General features: G+C 39.3%; 1 protein-coding gene across 1 annotated transcript in view; it reads right to left on the bottom strand.

The window, feature by feature from the left end:
* Positions 1-20,313, bottom strand: part of LOC311270927 (protocadherin-15-like) — a 256,820-nt gene that overhangs the window by 118,642 nt on the left and 117,865 nt on the right. Inside the window, exons 6-10 of the mRNA XM_084376191.1 lie at positions 10,392-10,552; positions 7,433-7,588; positions 5,590-5,709; positions 5,352-5,462; positions 1,652-1,822 (exon numbers count right to left, since the gene is read on the bottom strand). Coding sequence (XP_084232317.1) covers positions 1,652-1,822; positions 5,352-5,462; positions 5,590-5,709; positions 7,433-7,588; positions 10,392-10,552 — 719 coding nt within the window. The remainder of the gene's footprint in view (positions 1-1,651; positions 1,823-5,351; positions 5,463-5,589; positions 5,710-7,432; positions 7,589-10,391; positions 10,553-20,313) is intronic.

Genomic DNA, 20,313 nt, shown 5'->3' with positions numbered 1-20,313 from the left:
TGGTTTGTGTAGGTGGTGCTCCCAGGTCCTGCATACTTAGCAGTCTGCAAACCTTTCATCATAAATTATACATTGCATGGGCAAACTCAAAATGGAAAGTCTGGACAAACAAGTATGACCCACTGTGGCTGATCCCAACCAATTGTGCAGACACACACCACATGCAGTGCTGTAAAGGCCTCAATCCATAACTTTTGATCTTTCTACCAATCAATGCATCTCCCACTGTGCCATTATCACAGGCTTCTATGTTATCTAATCTCTCTCTTCGTCTCGGATCAGATCAAGTCAATTTAGTTCGACTCACATGTTTGAAACATTTCTACCCAGTACACTTAAAACCCACACTTGATGCAGTCTTTTTCAAACACTACTTCATAGCTGTAATTCAAAAGTAAGCTGGTTTGCCATCCTTATTACCTATTAAACGGAAAACAACTAAAGAACTAAGCGATTCCACTTGTTAGAAAAACTGAAACACTTAACCACATACACCTCAACAAAGAAAGTGTGAAGTGTGAAAATAATTTTAATGGCAGGTCTTCAACTTATCAGACTTTTAGTTTGTCAAGAGCGAAAACACAGACAATAACATTCACACCTTTGGGCGAGTTAGAGTTTCTAATTCACACCTCGTGTACTGCGTCTTTAGACTGTGGGAGGGAACCGGAGCAGCCGTAATGACACGGAAAACAGCCAAACAATCTCCACACAGAAAGGAGCTGGGCTGAGATTCAAACCTTTTTGCTCTGAGGACGCCACAATGCCGACACCAATCCAGTCCAGTCCCGTAAATCCAATCAAATCCAATCCAGACTACTCCAATCCAATTCAATTCAATACAGTTCACTCCCAGCCTAGTCCAGACTGCCGATGATGTTGACTGTTACAAGGGTTAAACCTCCAGAACAAGCGCATTAGTCGACCTTGTGTTGAGAATCTTTTGCCAACGGCTGCTCCGAAGATCAAGAACAAACTGTCAAGCTCAATTTTTAAGTGCACATGAATGAGAAGACAGACTTCTGAAATGGTTTTTGGCTAGTCCAGTCTGGTCGATTCCAATTCAATAATACAGCACAGTTCACCTCAGCTCAGTTCATTCTAATGATCTTTTCATGCATAAAAATACACAGTAGATATTAATTTCTTCAAGACATAGATGTGTTTGTATCTATTGGTTTTCTGCACCTCAGACTCGTTCAACTTCACAGCTTCCACACCCTCTCCCTTGGTATTTTTCTTGCTTTTATGAACTCCAGTGGTGTTTAGCTGTCATCCCAGGTCAACTCAGCCTTCAGCTCTAATTGCTGGTCCAACAGACCAGAAAATGCCCCTGGAATTACCATGCCTAGACAAAACAGCAAAGCTTAGTGTGCCTTCAGGCGTGGAGGCAAAGTGCAAGCAGACAATTATGCTACTTAACAGGTGTGGCATGGATTCACATTTAACGTTGGTGTTGACACAAAGCAAAACTTTGTCACAAATCTGAAATATGGGGCATAAACCACATGCACACACGCATGAGAGATAAAAACACAACCAGCGTGCATGAAAATCCAAATATGCACATACTATTAACAGGAGGAGTTCTGGTAAAATGACCTTGTGGAGCAGCGCTGTGTTCACACTTGCCTGTCTGCCTCGTTCTTACCGGTTCAGTGAATTCAGGGATGGCAACGCGGTAGGTGAGGGGGTTGCAGTCGCGGGTGTTGTTCACCAAAACACAAGGCAGGAACATGGGACCAAGGTCATCTCCATCCAGAACGTCGACAGTTAGCGTCGTGGTAGCAGTTCGTCTGTTGGGGGGATACGGAGCGCGGTCCTGGAAGATGAACAAATATCAACCTTCAAACTCCCACATGATTTGCTGCTTTGTGCACTCAGGCTGCACACTGCTTGACCTAAAATCAATATAATATGTTAAAACCATGACAGATCTGTACAGCTGTTCTTTAGCATATATTATAAATAATTCTGTGCAAAAACATACTGGAACACATTGATTACATTAGAAGGTAACAAGGTCATGTATTTGTCATTATAGAACACACATAATGAAATGAGGGTTTGTACTGTAGGTCATTCATGCTACACAAACATAGAACATATACATTTATATACATAAAGATGTGTACACTCGGAAAGTAATTCTGTAGTGCATATTTTAAATCTACATCTGGATGAATGTAACCAGCAGTAACAAGATGGTGATGATAGCATGGTCGCCATCTTCTTATTAAAAGTTTAACATCAGGTGAACTCTGTTCAACCTCGACTGCGTTTGAGCACCAAGCATGAGTGACATAAACACAGAGTCCACCTACCCTCATGCTGCGGGAGTCTAGTTGTTAAATTGTTGAAAAATGTAATGTAGTAAATTAAGTGACCTATTATTTTTATGACACTGTATCAAAACAAGGTCTGCCACACTTAGAAATATTGTTTCCAAAAGGGGTCTTTCTGAAGGGAAGGAGGTTTTACCTAAAACCATTTGCTTCTGAAGAACCCTTTTTGTAAGAAAGAGTTTTCAAGGATTCTTGAAATCGTGTGTTAAAACAGTGGTCCCCAACCACCGGGCCGCAGACCGGGTCATTTGGTACCGGGCCTCACAGAAAGAATAAATCATTAATTTTTAATACATTTATTGATGATCACACTCTGTTCCTCTTGACGCGCTTGACACGTTCCTGTTTCAGACATGTTATACCAAAAAAATTAAGCCCACAAGCTAAAATGAGTAGAAAACACATCTTTGGAGAGCTACCGAGTAAAGGCCCAATGATGAGACAGAAGAAGAGCCTACGACTGCCAAGAAAAAGAAAGCTACATTTAATAGAAAATATCAGGAGCCATACTTAAAATACGGGTTTATCAAGTGGCTGATAAAGTGGCTGCATTCAAAGCCAAACTGGAGCTGTGGGGACGGCGAGTGGACAGAAGGACATTTTTTTCAAACATTAGCAGGGATTTTGGAAGAGACTGAGCCTGGGCCCTCATTCTCCCACCTGGTGCAAGATGCTTTCAAAAAGAGTTTGAGCGTTACTTCCCAACAACAAATGACCCACGACGTGCGAAGAAATGGATCAGGGACCCATTTGTAAACATGCCTGATGCATCGAGGATGTCTTCGCTGGAAGAGGATCAACTGCTGGAGATTGCAAATGACAGTGGCCTTAAAAGTATGTTCAAGTCAACTGCAAATCTTGTTTGTTAATATGCTCGTTTAATTATTGTATGTTATTTCCGCGTAATCCCTCCATTGCCGGTCCGTGAAGTAATGTCTTACATGAAACTGGTCCGTGGTGCAAAAAAGGTTGGGGACCGCTGTGTTAAAAGATCCTCACCCTCAAATATTCAAATATCAATCCAGTTTTCAAACTCTATTTTTAAATAAATTGAAATGTAATTTATGTAATAATGTAATGTAAAAACATACATAATAACGGACTGAACCATAATTTTTCAGTTTTTAAAGTTCTGAGAAATGAAAAAGAGACAAGAAGCAGCTCTCAGTGATAGTAGCCCTTCAACAATCAAGAGAGGGGACGAGCAGTTGAAATACAGACGGGGTCAAGGAACCAGCACAGAAGTGAGAATTACCAATTTTGAAGCATACAACAGCACTGAAGCAACAAATCAAATGGTTTGGTTTATTTCAATATAAATTCATTTTAACTTTATTACATGATTTGGTCTGTGCTTTGCTACATTATACAACATATCTTCGACAGAGAGCTTGTCAACTGGTACTTGTAAAAAGGCTCCTACTTCTCCATGTATTTAAATAGAAAAGATGTTATGATGCAAACAATATGTTCAACATCAGACCACTTCACACCAGATGGAACAGCGCTCATCATCTACATTCCACTGAACCTTTCCTTCTTAAGAAAATTATTCTTGGCAATAAAACACATCTTTACAGCAGTTATCCACAAAGATTCCCCCTTGTGGTACCGTTGCTTCCCAAAGTGGTACCCTGAGAAGAGAGCAGCACAGCACTTCAAAGATTCGTGCTGTCAGTGTAATTGAACTCTTGACACAAGCGGCACAGAGTTCTGGTAAATACCACATCTTCTTTCTCTCCCTACTCTGACGTCCTCTTGCAGGAGAAAATGAAATCTCCCTGGAGGACCTCTTGCCAGGCTAAAGGGTAGAGTCTTTTGCTCCCTCATGCAGGAAATGGAGGGAATAGGAAATGGGTTGTATGCTAAATGATTGTCTGTCCTGCAGTTTTTCACCTCTTGCATTTTATAGCATAGAGTGTAAGATTCGACCACTGCTTCGGTCGAGTATTTATGTAATCAGTGATAGGGAGGTTCTGTACATCGAGACTCTCAGCTTTCATACATTACGGCTTTCAATCATTCAGCACTGCCCATATAGGAATTGGGAACTCTGTGATTCAAGCCTGGGTGCTTCTCTAAGTGAAAATTCAGCTTCACAGTTTGGCCAGTGGCTTCGCAGTGGCCCAGACATTTGCTGCCTAATGGCTAAAGGTAAAGACCAGAGAAATACCATAAAATGCCTTCATTATAATTCATAGCAGCACCATTAGGATTACTTGTTTTACAATATTTTCATGTTTCCCCGTGAGGGTGTGAAGGAAAGTGCCCTCCCTCGAGTAGAATCTATAATTAAAACTACTCTGATCTGCAAAGCTGCTCTGAAATATACAGAGTACAAACAGTTATCTCAGAACGTCTCAAAGACAGCTTTAATCCCTCTTTTTAATAAGAAATAAATAAAAAGTAAGTAGTAAATGAAACACTGGAGGTTTCAATCCTCTCAGCCTAATATCGCTGACTGTGAGGATTCTGTAGATTAGTATTTGCTAAATGTGATTTAAAAGAACTTGTTTATGCAAAGTCCTTACACCGATGGAGAAATCTAAAGATCAGGTCATTTAGCATCCCTCTTAGGATTGGTGGAACTGAGCTTGAAAAGAATATACATATATATCATTAAGATGGCACTCAAGAATAGAAATAATGAAGGTTAAGGATTAACAGAAAACTATTGACTACATGTTTAAAGCATCTGCCCCCTCAGATATCTGAAAGATCTGAAAAATCACTCAGACAAAGAAAAAAAACAGGTTGGTTCTGTGTGTTCAAATTCCATGCTCCGAAGGATAAATTTGAGAATACAGCAGCTGCTACCAAAAAAAGGACATCTTGAGATTTTATTTCACATCTTTAGTTAAGTGGCACTTAGAACTGTGTCTGTGTTGAGGTAGACGACCTCAAACTAAATCTCCAAATCAGGTCCTATTGATAATCTGTACATATTGAAACCTTACTGGTCTCAACACTTGCAGTCATTGTGCTTGTGCAGTTTAGCTCACTCACATTGGCTTGCACCAAAACCAGATAGCGAGTTCTCTCCTCATAGTTCAGCCTCTCCGCCAGAATAATGTGTCCCGAAAGAGTGTTTGCGACACCCACTGTGCTGTTAGATTCCTGAAACAGAGAGAGAGTCGATATGATAAGACAGAAAGGAGGGAGGGTGTGAGCAATAAGTCATGATTGTGGAAGAAATTTACAATAGTGCAGAGGGTGTTTATCATGGCGTGACTTGTCCATATACCGGATCATTGGGGTTGTAAAGGATGCTGTACTCTATGTGTCCATTGGGTCCGTCGTCAATGTCCGTGGCGCCGTTATTTCCTGAGAAGCCGGTAAAAATGGTCGTTCCGACTGGTGTGAGCTGGAGGAAAATACGACAGTGGAGAAAAAGAAAAGTCAACAGCTCAAACAGACCCCTACGAGTACAACATCTACTCACAGCCGAGAGCTCATGCGTACAGCTATTAGTGTTGCCACTCCAGCCCATTAGTATACAAAAAGAAAGGGGAAAAAAATCAAAAGGGGAAAATGTTGCAGTCAGCAGCTGAAGGCTTACGCGCAGTGCTGACAGAATAACAAAAAGTAAGTATGAGAACCACTGCTGTTCCCCAGAGCCCTCAGCAAAGTCCACAGGACCAGGCAGTGGGCAGGAGAGCTTGTTCAGGGGAGACGTTGACAGCAATGGAGAATGACTCACTATACTGTTGGGCCAGCTGCATATGGCTGTGATAACACATTGTGACAGGAACTTCCAACACGCAATGTACAAGAGGTGTGAATAACGGAGACTAAAGTTGTGGTTGTCTAGAACTCAGCAGGGAATTATCTTCTAATCTCAAAACACATGCTGATGAACTCTCTTGAAGCATTGCAGGGTTGTTTTAGAAGAGAAGGGCCGCCCTGGTGCTCACAAGATATTTATGCAGAGGAAGGCTGCACTAAAGTCTCTGAATTCCTCTCCTGATCTGCCAGTTTGCATGAATACATACGTGTCAATGTACAAACTTCAGGAAATACAACAAATACATGTTATATCTTACAGGGAAGTACCACTTGGTGCACTAAATCCACAGTGTGAGGAAAAAAGATGCTGTAAAGGACAAAGCTAAAACATTAAATTGTTAACTGGAAACTAGTTGACTTAATTTGATCCTTGAGAACCATTTTGATAGTCAATTTTCACCACAAATGCAAAGCAATTATTTGTGGAATTTGAAAACTTCACACTTTTGGCAACTCCACTAATAGTATCGATTAAACTTTCTGTTGCATGTCACTACACCCTTCTTTGTGGACCCAATAAAATTAGGCTGAAACCAATACAAAGGCTGCACCAGTTCTCACAGGATTAGCTCATTTTTCAACATGTTCTCACTCCCAATTCATCATTCAGCAGCTTGGTCAGTGGCAGCTGGGCTCCACAAGTCAAGTTAACCATAATACATATGAAACGTTCAGTTACATTTTCAAACAAGGCTTGCTGACACACAGTTCACATATGACATGTTATGACTTTTGGACTGTTGTGGACATTGTGAAACAGTGGTGATTTGTTTAGGTTTAGTCACAAAAAACATTTTGTTAAGTTAGGCACAAAAACTTGGGAAACCCAGAGCGACATCAGAGTTGGGAATGAGACTCATAAATCAACTTTTCTTCCAAATAGGTCCTTTAACATAGCTACAATCAGTCATGGCACTTGTGTTACTTAATGAACTCAATTAACACAAATAAAAAAAAACAAAACAAAACTCTTGATCACAGATAGGACAGAACCCTGCTCTCCTGGAGGAAAGTCATGCGTATGACTCAATCAACCCTCCCAACCACTCCCCGACTTGGACTGTGCTCACTCTCTATACTACTGTCTTAGAGGAGCACTTCAAGAAGTGACACAAGTTGTACCTACAGTGTCAGACTTAGAAGCGTTGGGCCACTGACCAGCCTGCAGTATTTGACGCATTGGGAGTGGTACCGGGCTACATTTTTTAAATAAAGAAAAACTTCAGAAGGATTCTAAAGATGCTGCAACAACATTACAGTTCAGCACAGTTCAGAACCATAAACAGGAGCTGTTCCCTCACCTCATTTACTGCAACATAGTAGCGTGGCTGCTGAAAGTGAGGGTTGTTGTCATTCCTGTCCCTCACAACAATCCGTACCTCGTGCAAAATGACAGTACCAACCAGCTCATTGGTGCACTGGACCTGTACCACAATGGTGGTGATGTAATTTGGGGGCTGAGAGAGAACAGAGAAAAGAAAGACATGTCATTTAAGCATTACAATGACAGTTAATGGAAATTAGCTTTTGTTATGGAAGTGTTAGAGTTGACTGCAGTCATAATATAATAATACGTTTTTTTCTCTCCATGCAATAAAATTCTTAATACTATAAAGACTAACACGAGCACTTTGTCAGCGATGACTAACTAAAAACTCCAGCGACCTTCACTGTTACTTCCAGTGAACACACTACGTAGCCAGCTCAGCAATACACACACACAATGTTCAAAGTAAAAATAATTTGGGGAGAAAGGTTTATCAAAATATCTATTAACCAGCATCCACCATGGTTTGGTATCAGAACCAAATTACCTTGATTTTTACTGTGTTTCTTAATGGGCAGTATCCTCACACTGAACTCTAATTCTACTTCAGTCTGAATGGGGAAAAAAAATCCAGTCCTCTTGTTAATTAAACTGCCAGAATAGAATTTACTGGAGTAAACACATCAGGGCTTTTGCTATTTTATTTTAAGCTGGAATCTGCAGCCTGGTTTTGCTTTTTGAATATTAAATGTAATACATTTTTAAAATATCTGATCAAACAAAGAGCTTCAGGCCTCGTGCCATGATCTGTTCCAATGTATATTGGACAGCAGCAGCTTGTGTCCTTGCCACTGCTACTTCTCAGACTGAATCTGAATGTAAAAGTAAGAATGATTTTGCCCTATAGTGTAATGCAGCCAGGCCAGCTTCACCTTCCCCCTCTCTCCCTCTCACTTGCAAAAGGATTGTCTCTCATGTGCTCCCCCACTGTTGTTACGTCTCTTATTAATTGGCCATATTTCTGAGTTATTCCCACTAGTAGCTTCACGTACAGTTTCCTCCCCTTAGCCTATACAATCTAATCACACACTTCATGAGCAATTTCTTTCCCACAGCGGTCACAACACTTAACACACAGTGCCAACCCCCTTGCTGCAGGTTAACTTGTTTACTTGGAGAACTGAAATGAACATATTACATGCAGAGTGTCTGCATTTATTTATTCACTTACTATGTTTAGCACTCGGGGCAAATTATCATGCAACACTGAAACAAATGACCACAAAATCTGCTGCTTGCTTCATTACATTTAGCATCTTTGCTCTTGGTAGCTAAACAACAGTGAAAACCTCATGAATGATTCAGTTTGTTAATAAAATGGGGCGATGGTGACATTAAACTGTTACTATAAGATTCAAATCCAGTGAGAATCAAAGTTAATTCCCTTATTGTATTGATAATTTCCACATGATTGATTACTATCATCAGTCAAATTTAGAAAAAAATGAATTCATACGGTATCACCTGAGATTTATTACATCATCTGTTCACTGCTTGTAAGTAAGAAAGTTGATAGTGTACAAAAAAAGGGAGCAAAGAGCAAATCACAATGACTTAGAGACAACAGAAACAGTGAGTTATCAGGTTTTTGAAGTATAGTTATGTGTATGTGTCCATATCCTGGATTCAGAAACCTGCAAAAGCCCTTATTCCTATTTTAGAAACCTGGATATGCTAGCTAGAACCAGAATTATGCAGCATGTGAACAACTCGGTTTCTGATTACTCTCTGCCATGTGTGTAGTTCATCGTCTTCATCAGCTCAAGTTATGTAGCCGTTAGTCAGTAAAATCCCATATGTTCATTGATGACCAGCTGTAGTTCAAAGAAAGGTTAAGTCTGACTTTGTCACAGCAATTCAAATAATCACTTGTACTGTAACTACTGTTGTCCATCACCTGTGATCTGATGCACTGTAAACAAAAAGTTACAAATAAAGTTGTGAAATGTCAAGGACATTATCTTCATGAAAAATATCAAATAAGACTTCATTTTTTATGAAGATAATGTAGTTAAGTAGATAAATAGTTTTGCCGACATATAATCTTTTGAAGAGATGATTTATCTTCTTTAGGGAAACTTTCTTAAAAAAATGGTTAATGGTTAATAATTTAAAATGTTCCTATTGCAACCATTTAATTTTCAAGCACTCAAATAATGAAGATCCCTTTCACAGCTCACTGTTAACAATGCTACTTAACAAACATAACCACAACACTTTCAATAGCCAAATGAAGGGGCTCTGTGGAATTGGAAGTTTATGTTAGCAGACTCCATTTCCAAGCTAACGTTAGCTACTGTTAGTGGAGAGGAAAGAGCCACCAAGACGAGGCACTCGAACGTGCATAAAGACACATCCTTTGGACTGTTGCTGAAATCCTACCCGAGTCCTTCACAATGAAATCACGGTCTAGCAGCATTAAACGACTTAAACAAATCACCTCCTGGTTTGTATAGGCAACTGAGAGAGACGGAGAAGGTCTCATGTTTCACGTCACGTTACAATCTGCTCACATGTGGCCAATACAAAAGTGATTAATACATGTAAATTCCTACAAATTGTTACATAGAGCCCCCTTAAAAAAACAATATGCTTTATTCTTTCTTCATTGTCTGAATATCTGCCTTTAGAAATGATAATGATGACAAAATAGAACATTTAAACAGCCCTGATAAAAATAAATGTGTAGGAAGTGAGTCTGTTTAATTAAATTATAAACAGATGCTGTGTGTATATACAACACTGGATCATGACCGTGACATTGAAATCTGTTCATTGTATTCTCTCCACCACCTAACTAAATTCTCTAATACACAAATGAGCACATACAATAGAAGCAACATATCAAACGAGATGGAAAGTATTTTACTTTAAAAACACCAAGACACAAGTGGGTTCTAACTACAGATCACTGTCTTTTGTCCTTTACTCACGTCTCTGTCCAGAACTCGTCCGGTGCTGTTGAGGTAGAGCCTCTGTCTTGTTGGTTCCAGTATCACCCAGTATTGATAGTTGTCCAGCAGCGTCAGCGAAATGGTTCTGCCTGGGTCTTGGGCACGGCCATTTATCTGCATGTTTTCCACCAAAACTGTACCTGTGAAGGCAGATAGGTCTCCATTTAATACATGTCTCTCTTAAAGAAAGATTTTCAGCATGCTGTTTTATTCTTTCAGAATGTAAAAGGTTGGTGGTAGAAAATAAATAATGCATTAAGTGTTATTTTAGAGCTGTGTTGCTTTTTGATAACATGCTTTGTTGGATGATGAAGGTTATATTATTTCAAATAACAGGAAAAACTAAAACAAAGAAGCATAGTTTTGTTGATGTATGTCTCCATGAAGCTTAATACTTATGTGATTAAAGGTTTTGTAATATCTACAACAGTAGCTGTCTAAATTTGCCTCTGTGTAATGCTATTTATCTTTCAGGAAAAAACCTAACATGATTTTCATAATGTCCGCTGACCACTCAACTACAGCCTCAGAATACTGACTGCTTCAGATCTCTGTAGACTATTTCACATCTATAACACTCATCCTTTAGGGCAGCAACACTTTCGGGTTTATACAGTATTCCATAGCTTTTAATTGCTGACTGATTAAACCCGGGAGAACCCTCCCAAAGCCTGTCAAATCCGAGGATTTTTTGACTCCTAAGTGACCAAATTAGTGGATTTATGAAATACTGTAACTGGTTGAGAACTGGAAAAAAAAAAAAAAAAAAAGGATGAGCAGTGTTTTTGTATTTTAATTGACTGAAAGGAATGAAAAGTCAAATGTAAAATTACTGTTTTAAAAGTTTCACTGAAAGTAATTAGAAAGTAAGTATGCATACAGTATAATATCTAAAACAATACCTAAAAACCTACTGTAGTCACTCTAATGGAAGGTAACTGTGGCTCATCAATTCGGTATGATCTTTCATATTTAATCTTTCTGAAACATCAAAGAATTTCCTTATTTTTCCCCCCGACAAGTTGAAACCAGTTTAGTGTCGTTTTTGGTTACCTCATCTTGGTTTGCAGAGTGTATAATATTACATGACGGATATTGTAAAACTTTTACAAGAGTCAGGGATTCAGCCACAGCAAAAAAACAAAAAAAAAAACTAAGGAACAAAAACACAAATCAGACACAAATGATTCATAAAAGTTGGAAATGTCGATTGTGCCGTCAAAAATAATTGGCTTATGCAACCCAGCCCATTCCTGCTTGCTCCCTACATCCCCCCATCAATCAATCCATCAATCAATCAATCAATCAATCAATCAATCAATCAACCAACCAACCAACCAACCAACCAACCAATGAACCGATCAGACTTTATTTGTATAGCACTTTTCATTGCTATTTTCAGACCAATGTAGTTGTCATGTTCACGCCCAGCGGCCATCTGTGTGCCCCTGTGCATGCTGGACTAAAGTCGAGAGCACAGTCCATTTCCACACAGGCGGGTTCACACCGTTCATACACTGTGATTTTATGATTAGAGAGGCAGGCCTGAACTGAGAAGGCACTATCTCAATAAATGCAATCATTAATATACTATAGGCATGAAACATTGCCATTAATGAAACACATAAATAAAACACTATATTTAATAAAATAAATACAATAGGGTCAAAAACACCTCCACCCCCCCAACCATCACAAGCGAAACGCAACCCTCCTCACCTCATAAGACAACACAGGCTCAGCAGTCCAAGCAAAAAGCCAAATCCCCGAAAAAATGTACATGACTCACAGAATATCCCAGCACCTGGCCCCCCTACCACTCCAAAGACAGCATGCACCCGACTGGCACAGACCCTACAAGTCTGCACAAAACCTAACAAGTGGAGTGTGTAGTAGTTTAGATAAGTGGTTTTCAAGAAAGCTACAATCAGCAAAACCAGAGGCCAAGCAAACGAACAGGTTCATTCTAAGCGGGCACTGCACTAGTCCATCAAATCAGCTTGTCAAGATCAGATGATTGTTAGCCTTTATGGCTGTATAAGTGTTGTTTCATGTGCTTTATTCCTCAAAAGACTAAGCAATGAAACGGATTGCAAATTAGGCATTGCTAGAAGCCCTATATACAAGGCATCGCTTGCATTTTAATTAGATGTGACAACGCCTATAGGTATTGGTTCTGTCAAATAAACTAATAAATAAATATTAGGGATGTCAAAGTTATAATAATAACAATAATAACAACGCGATAATAACAAGTTAATGCAAATAACTCTTAATGCCTTTCATTTTCACGCAAGATTAACGCACGTACGCACGCATGCACCTTATGACCCTCGGCCCACCCCGTAGTTTGGGAACTTAGGAAGTGATGCAGCAGTAATGTTGTGGATGGCAGCAGAAACAAACCTCCTTGAGCAGAAATGGATAAAGAAAAGCATCTTTTGAAAGGAAGGTTCAGCTTCAAAGCTCTGCCAGATGGTTCTCTCCACAAGAACAGAGTTACTTTCATTTACTGTCGATGTGAACTGGGTTACCACCCAAGTACATTGAGTCTCAAATACTACTTACTGGCTGAGCACACAGCTGATGCAGAGAGCCCTCCTCCCCTCGCTAATGGGTGGCTGCAGCTTACAGGCCGATTAACATTGTTTAGTTAACCTTTACAAGTTGGACACTACATTGTGTTAGTATTACTAAGGAATGTTACACTCAGGTCAATATGCCCATCTGTTGCTGCTTGTTGGGCTTGAGCTTGTCAGTATTTGTTGTTTTGGATTGTTGCAATAACAATAAACATACATTTTCATAAAGCAAGCACATCTGTCCACTCCCATGTTGATACACATTTGATACATTTAGAACAGATAAAAAACGCGCGATTAATGTTCAATTAATCGTAAGTTAACTGTGGACAATCATGCGATTAATCGGGATTAAATAATTGAATAATTATTTAATGATTAAATTTAAACGATTGACAGCCCTTATAAATACATAAATAAAATAATCACTATGCCACTTTGTATCTATACCACTGAATAAATGTCAGTCAGAAGAAAAAATTGTCAGAAGAGAGCAAACATTATCCATCTAACAGTTTTATTTAAGATCTATGATATGGATCATGTTCTAGATCCAGTTCAATATATTATACAGGACCACCAGTGCTTTTGTACCAAAATGAAAAATCTTTCAATCATATTCAATGGCAACAAGAAAATAAAGATTTCAGTTTCCATAAACACAATAACATGATTTATCCAGACATAACTGTATTTGGATAAAATATATGAATTCAGTACACATGCTTTAGTGACTGATATTCTGGTCATGCAGGGATATGCAGGAAAGAATGTGTTTACACCCAATGCTCATTTAAATTTCTGTTTATGCTTGTTGGTACCTGCCATGCCTCAGTTAGTAGAGAGTACGGTGAAAATGTACCACTTCAGCCTGTGATTTATGTAATTGGCTGATCACATCACAGGATGTCACAGCTGCCGTGCATAAAAACACATGGGTTATGCTGAATTCTTGTGTTCATTGGTTTTGTTCCTCTGTTACGTTGAATGCAAATTTATAATTTGCGTTCAACGCATTTCATGTGATTAAGAAATGTGCGTTAAGTGAGCTGGTTAGTCTTCAAAGTACACTTCGTTTGCACAACAGAGGGAAAAAAAAACAATTTTCCCCATGGAGATATACAAAGTACTTCTTCTTCTCCAAAAAGTGAGTTTAGTTTCAACTTGGTGAACTCAACCATACATGGAAATACTGTAGACGCTAAAAGCACTTGACATGCCTCGCCAATCCTCCAGCTGTAAAACCTAAGAGGGTATTTTAATGGGCTTTTTTAATTACTGCCCATAACATCTTGTATTTTATCCTTTCATAAAGTACGTTTATCCTTTTTGCAGAGTCACTCAGACTCTCAGATACTCGAGAAGGGGCACAGATGGAGGTGTGATGGAAGCCTTTGCCTTTTAATTATAATACCCACTGCTGCATTTTTAGCCCAGTATTAATGACTGTGCTCCCTGTTTGCAGCCGTCAGGGTTTGATGCATTTGTGTGTTGTAATCACAAGGACCTATAATTATCTGTCTCACTCGGGCTAAACTCTATCTGAAAAATGGATCTTCGAGGAATTTAATTTAAAAGTCAAAAGACCCCCCTGTTGCTGCTTCATTAATCTAAAACACAGCTTTTCAGAAATATATCTGCCTCAGTATCTTTGAGTGGTGAGCTACATCTTTTTGAAGCTCTCAGGTCGTAAATTATGCCGGTGATAATGTTAAAAGGGAGGGCACGGAGCGCCTCCTTTCTTCCTCAAGTTAATTGAACTTCAGCTTTTCTGCTGTGACAGCTGTTACTCCCACTGTTCTCAACGGCAAAGTTGTTGTCCTCATCAGTCAACAGGAGTCTGTCAGACCTGTACAAACAAGTGCTACCCAGATTTCCGCCAGGTTTTATGTGTATTTTACTTCTAATTAAATAAAATCACTCTCTCATTAGTAGCTTGTGACTCAGTCAGGGTCATCTCCGGACAGAGACGCCTCTGATCTGAGCTTCACAGTGTGCTAAACCCACAAGAGACAACACAGAGGGCTTACTTTTATCCCAAATATCAATAATGTTGGCATCCACAGATGATGGCACCAGATAAGTGTGGAGGCTCGTTTCTGATAGAGCTCCAGGTTTAGTATGAAAAAAAAAGAAAAGTTAGTTGCATTAAGTTTTATTGCTACTAGTATGGAGGTCTGTTTGAAATATGCTTTGAGCTCAGTCCATGATCTTAATGAAGTGAAGTGCCACAGGGAAGCAAACCAAGTGAAATTTAGGTATGGGGGAGCAAACACAACCAGTTAACACACACACATGGAAATAAAACAGCAAATAAGATCATTGTTGTTGCAAAATGTTTCAAATCAGTCAATACAAAGAATAGTTTGGCATCATTTGTTCAATACGAAAAACAATATATGACACGTTTTTCTTTCCCTTCAACAGATAGGAGATGATAAGCTCACAAGTAGAAATGTTGGTGAAGGACACAGGCTAAAATTAACTTTATGACAAATTAGCTGGAATTATATGCAATCACCACATACAGATAGCTCTCTTCTACAAGGTGAAGGATAAAGGTTAACAATTATTTCATATATTGCTCAGTATGAAAGCTCTCTAACTTCTGAAGCTGCTACAAGGTTCTCTCTTCACTCACATTTCCCCTTTTTCTTTAAATGCCCCATTTGAACCTCTGTTGAAAAAGTTTGCACTTCTTCCCTATAAATTCTGTGCCAATCTCAAAGATCTTTTTTGTGGGTAAAAGTTCAGGAGGAAACTGTTCAACAGATCAACTGTTCGCGGATGAACCCGACTGTCTGAAAAGTGCTGAAACTGCTGTTCTGAAGTCAATAAATGAATGACCTCCCATCATCAACCATTGAGAGAAGTCCTTCAGTTTGTCTCAACTGCCTGAGTGACTACGTGGGTCATTTCAGAACATTTCTGCAGATACCCCCGTATATTTTTATTTCATATATTCACATTCCCTCTTCAACATCTCATTCACCCTCATAATATCTATTCAAACGACACAGATTTACTTGGGCAACGACCAAGCACAAATGTTCTGTAGCCACAGCTGTCTCTATGACGACCATTACTGCTGCTGTTCGATGCCAAGAAATCTTGAGATTCTTTGGCCAAGATAACCAAACCCCAGATTTCAAGCCCCTGCAGCTCTCTATCTGAGTTAATTACACACTGTAGGACAAATCATGTAGAACACATTCAGTATGAATAAACTGACAAACAGTTGTCAAATCTTGCTTCCTTTAACTCTGGAAAATAACTAAAGTGAAACGTTTAAGCATTGCTCCACAAAACAAAGACTGCTTAAGACTGCTATTTGTGTCATAGTAATGTCCCCTCTGGATTATCTCAATTCCCCATTGTTTGGAAATGGTAAAAAGCTTCTTTCTGGCACTAATATGAGACCATATTACCCATATCCTGGCATCACTTCACTGGTTACTTATTCACTCAAGTGATTTTAAAATGTTACAGATTACTTTCAAAGCACTGAGGCCTAGGCTCCAGCTTGTTAGGATGTTCAAAAGTGGAGGATCAGACAAACAAGATCAGCCTTTGTAATCCAGACGCCTAGACTCTGGAAGGAGATAATAGCCCAGTTTGTCAATGATGAACAATCTTAGAGTCCAACACTTTTGCCTAAATATATACAGGCATTTGCTCAAACAACACTGAAGGTAAATCCATATGCAGGACTGTTAAGAGCTTTATAATACTAACACACATACTGGAATAAAAAAAAGAGAAGTGACTGTATGTGCAAAATAAATGCAGCAATTAAGATTATCCAGGGAGCAGAAAACAGTATGTCATTACTATTTTTCCTTTTCCTTTCCTTCAGTGTTAATATAGATGATTCTGCATGTAAAAGATCCTAGAAGTTTAAAGGTAAAAATCTGCACCAACAGAAGCTCCTCTCTCCCACAGAAAACACTGCTCCTGAAACACCTCATCAGCAGCTAGTTTGGCACGCAGCAGTTGATTTACCACCGCTGCTCTTTTGTTGTTGTTAGCGGTGCTGGGTCAGGCATGTGGGAGCTGACCAGTCAGAGGACACTGGGTATTCAGGTGAGGGCCTTAAAGAGACAGGAGCTAAAACAGAGTGTTCAGAAAGAGAGGGAATCCAGTGCTGCAGCACTGGACAGTATGAGAAAATGTATGTTTTTTAAACACTAAAGCATGTAAACCAGTTCCAGTAGTAACCCAAAATAAAATTATTAATAATAAAATGACACAATATGTCCGTAATAGCTCCTGCTTTGTCCACCATGTTTCAATGTAAATGAAGTACTTTAAAATGAGTTCATCCTTCACTCTCTACAGACACAATCTTAAATATTGCAACAGCATTCTCCAGTAAAAAAAATAAAATGAAAGTATACAGTGATGCTGCTGAAATAAATCAAGAAGCAAGACATTTCTCAAGTCATATGCAGTCATGACTGTGGGGCCTCTGCAACACATCATTAGTGTCTGAGCAATTCTGCGTGGCATGACTAAGAGGAAGAGGAGGATGATGTACATTAGAGGTATTTAAAACTGAATGTGTTTGTGTGCTCACAGTGAGTGGTGACCGCATAACTACGAGGGCATTCTCTTAATGCAGTCAAATTAAAAGACTAGAGGGTATTCGTCTCAGAAAACCCTCACAGGAGCGTTTAGCTTTTTCTAAAAGTTTATGTGAGATAAGATGTTGTGATAACCTGCTATGTGTGATTGCTGTGCCCACATTCTGTGTATGTGTATTAAAGTCACCACCAAGTGAGGAAGGATGTAATATCATAGCAATCATATCTCTCCAAATGCTGAATAACTTCTAATTACTTTTGATATGATTTGACATGAAAACGTCTGTTTGTTTTTGCACTTCTGCCAGGGTTAACTAGAGTTAAAGACAAAGGAAAAGAAGCTGCAGCTGTTTCATTCAGTAAACATGGATCTTTCAAGTGTTTTTTTTCTTCCTTGATACACTTGGCAGGGTTTTAGTCATACGTGTGCGCGCATGGAGAGCGTATTTCGGGCCCTGAGCATAATTTTGTCGATGCAGGCCATAACCCTCTGAAATTTGGTTTATTTCAGCCTGGGTGAAACTATTGGCCTCTTCCCATCACTTTGGCCGGCAGGTACTTTGCCTCTGTGTACTGATTGCCAAAAGAAAGCCAAAGTACAAACATCATCTCCTCAATCACTCTGGTACCATCAGTGACATCAAACATACTCTCATGTTGCTGCAGCCCCCCTGGAGATCTTAAAACAATTCACATATAAAATACATACAAAACCCAAATACTTAAAATAACAAAGTTTGCGCAAGAAAAGTACATGTACACACAGACCAGTACCCAACAAACACGGCACTCGACAACGATTAAAGTCAGACTTGCATTATCCCTGCATAATTTATTTGAAGCCAGTCTGGTACAGTGGGGGTTGTGTAAAAAAGTCTCTGTCTGTACAAAATTTCATGGCAATCAATCCAATGGTCAATCCAATGACTAGGGTTGTTCCGATTCCGATGCCAGTATCGGAAATGCCTCCGATACTGCCGAAAATGCCGGCATCGGTATCGGCCAGTACTGGAGTCCAGGCACCAATTCGATACCACGTAATTTATTAGCCTAGCTCCGTCAGCTCCAAGATTCTACCGGATACTGTCCGCTGTGTTACGGCTCCGGTACGGTTTGGCTCCGTCGTCCTCGTCCGGCAACCCCCACCAGCTGTGTTTTGAGTCTGCCACAGCGCAGCTCCGCCGATCAGCTGGAGTTACAAAACCGAGGAATTCCCGCGATGATTACATAATCACACACGACCGCAGTTATATGTATGTGTTATAAACACAACACACAAAGTGTTCCCAACTGAAGGATTAGAAGAAGAGCGCGTATTTGTCTCTTATTTGAGGTTTCTGTGCTTGTATCAACACGGAGTGTTTTATTTTGAAAATTAACCGGATGTCAGTTTATTATTTTGTGTCTGACTTCCTGTCTGCTCTGTGCTGAATTCGGTTTTATACTATTCTTTTTAAAAATAAATGGCTTTCATTTGCTGTATTCATTCATGTTTTACAAAGGGTTTAACCTGAGCCAGGCCTTACCACATTGATAATCATATCACAGTCATGCAGGCGTAGTATGATATATATAATTTTTTATAACACACTGGTATCGGTATCGGTACTCGTATCGGCCGATACCCGCAGCATAAGTATTGGAATCGGTATCGGGAGGGAAAAAATGGTATCGAAACATTTCTAATGGTGACCTGACCGACTGACAAACTGGCATTATCATCCATAGCCACATCATTAGCATGCTCTAATTGGCTATTCAAAAATGACATATACTAAAATATAAATGTTGTCAAGATACTGGAAATGAGTATGGAAGTTGTTACAAATATTCTGAATCTATTTGCATCAAAAATTCAATATTTTTGACAACACCAGTATAAATACACAGAAGACACACTGCAGCATATCAACTATAACAATTTGGTATATTCCAGCACATATATTGGGTTCTTAATCTTGATTTTAACATATTCATAAGATCAGGCCGACTCTACAGTATGTTCCAAAGGTAGTGAGCAGTGCTGCCAGATGCTTTCCTACCAACAAAACTTCAATTTATTCTGAGGATAACCATATGACCTGAGAGTAGAGCAGAGCTCTGTGCAGTCACCTGAAAGATATGACAGAGATATAATGCAGCCATAGTATTCAGGGCATTGTAAAATTGGAGAAGAACTTGACAATGAGCTTGTAGCGACGGCAAGTGGAAGAAAAACTAAAAAACTACATGAAAACAGAATTCCTTTTTTGAGGTTTCTAGTTCTAACATGTTGTACTTGAAAAAAATGGAAATGTGTAATTCACACAAGCTGGAGTAAAGATGTTTACAATAATCAAGCCTTGCTGACAGATACTCATCCAATCCAAAATAACTAATGAACGCACTCAGTGCCACACTCATTTATTTGTAGCTTTATTGTCTGCCTACATCCTCTATAATCATGGCACAATCTCAAGTATTATTTGTGTGCAGTTTCTAGATATACCTCTGTGGAATCGTGGCTGGTTCACAAATTATGAATGTGTTCATAAGGTTGGAAAAAGGAACCTTTTGCGGTAGTTGCTAATCATTACCACTGCAACCTGTGCTATGTTGAACTTTTTCAGCTGTGATTTCACACGGTAATCAAATCAAACCGAGAGGGAAACATGCTGCTTTATTTCAGGAGATTGTGTGATAAAAGAAAAGATGGACAAACGGACTTAATGGATGTTACTGAACAGTACATTAAAC

Source organism: Pagrus pagrus (genome assembly GCF_965226575.1).
Source record: "Pagrus pagrus genome assembly, chromosome: 15".
Lineage (NCBI taxonomy): Eukaryota > Metazoa > Chordata > Actinopteri > Spariformes > Sparidae > Pagrus > Pagrus pagrus.
Note: the sequence above shows the minus strand (reverse complement) of the source record. Positions and strands in the feature narration are given on the sequence as shown.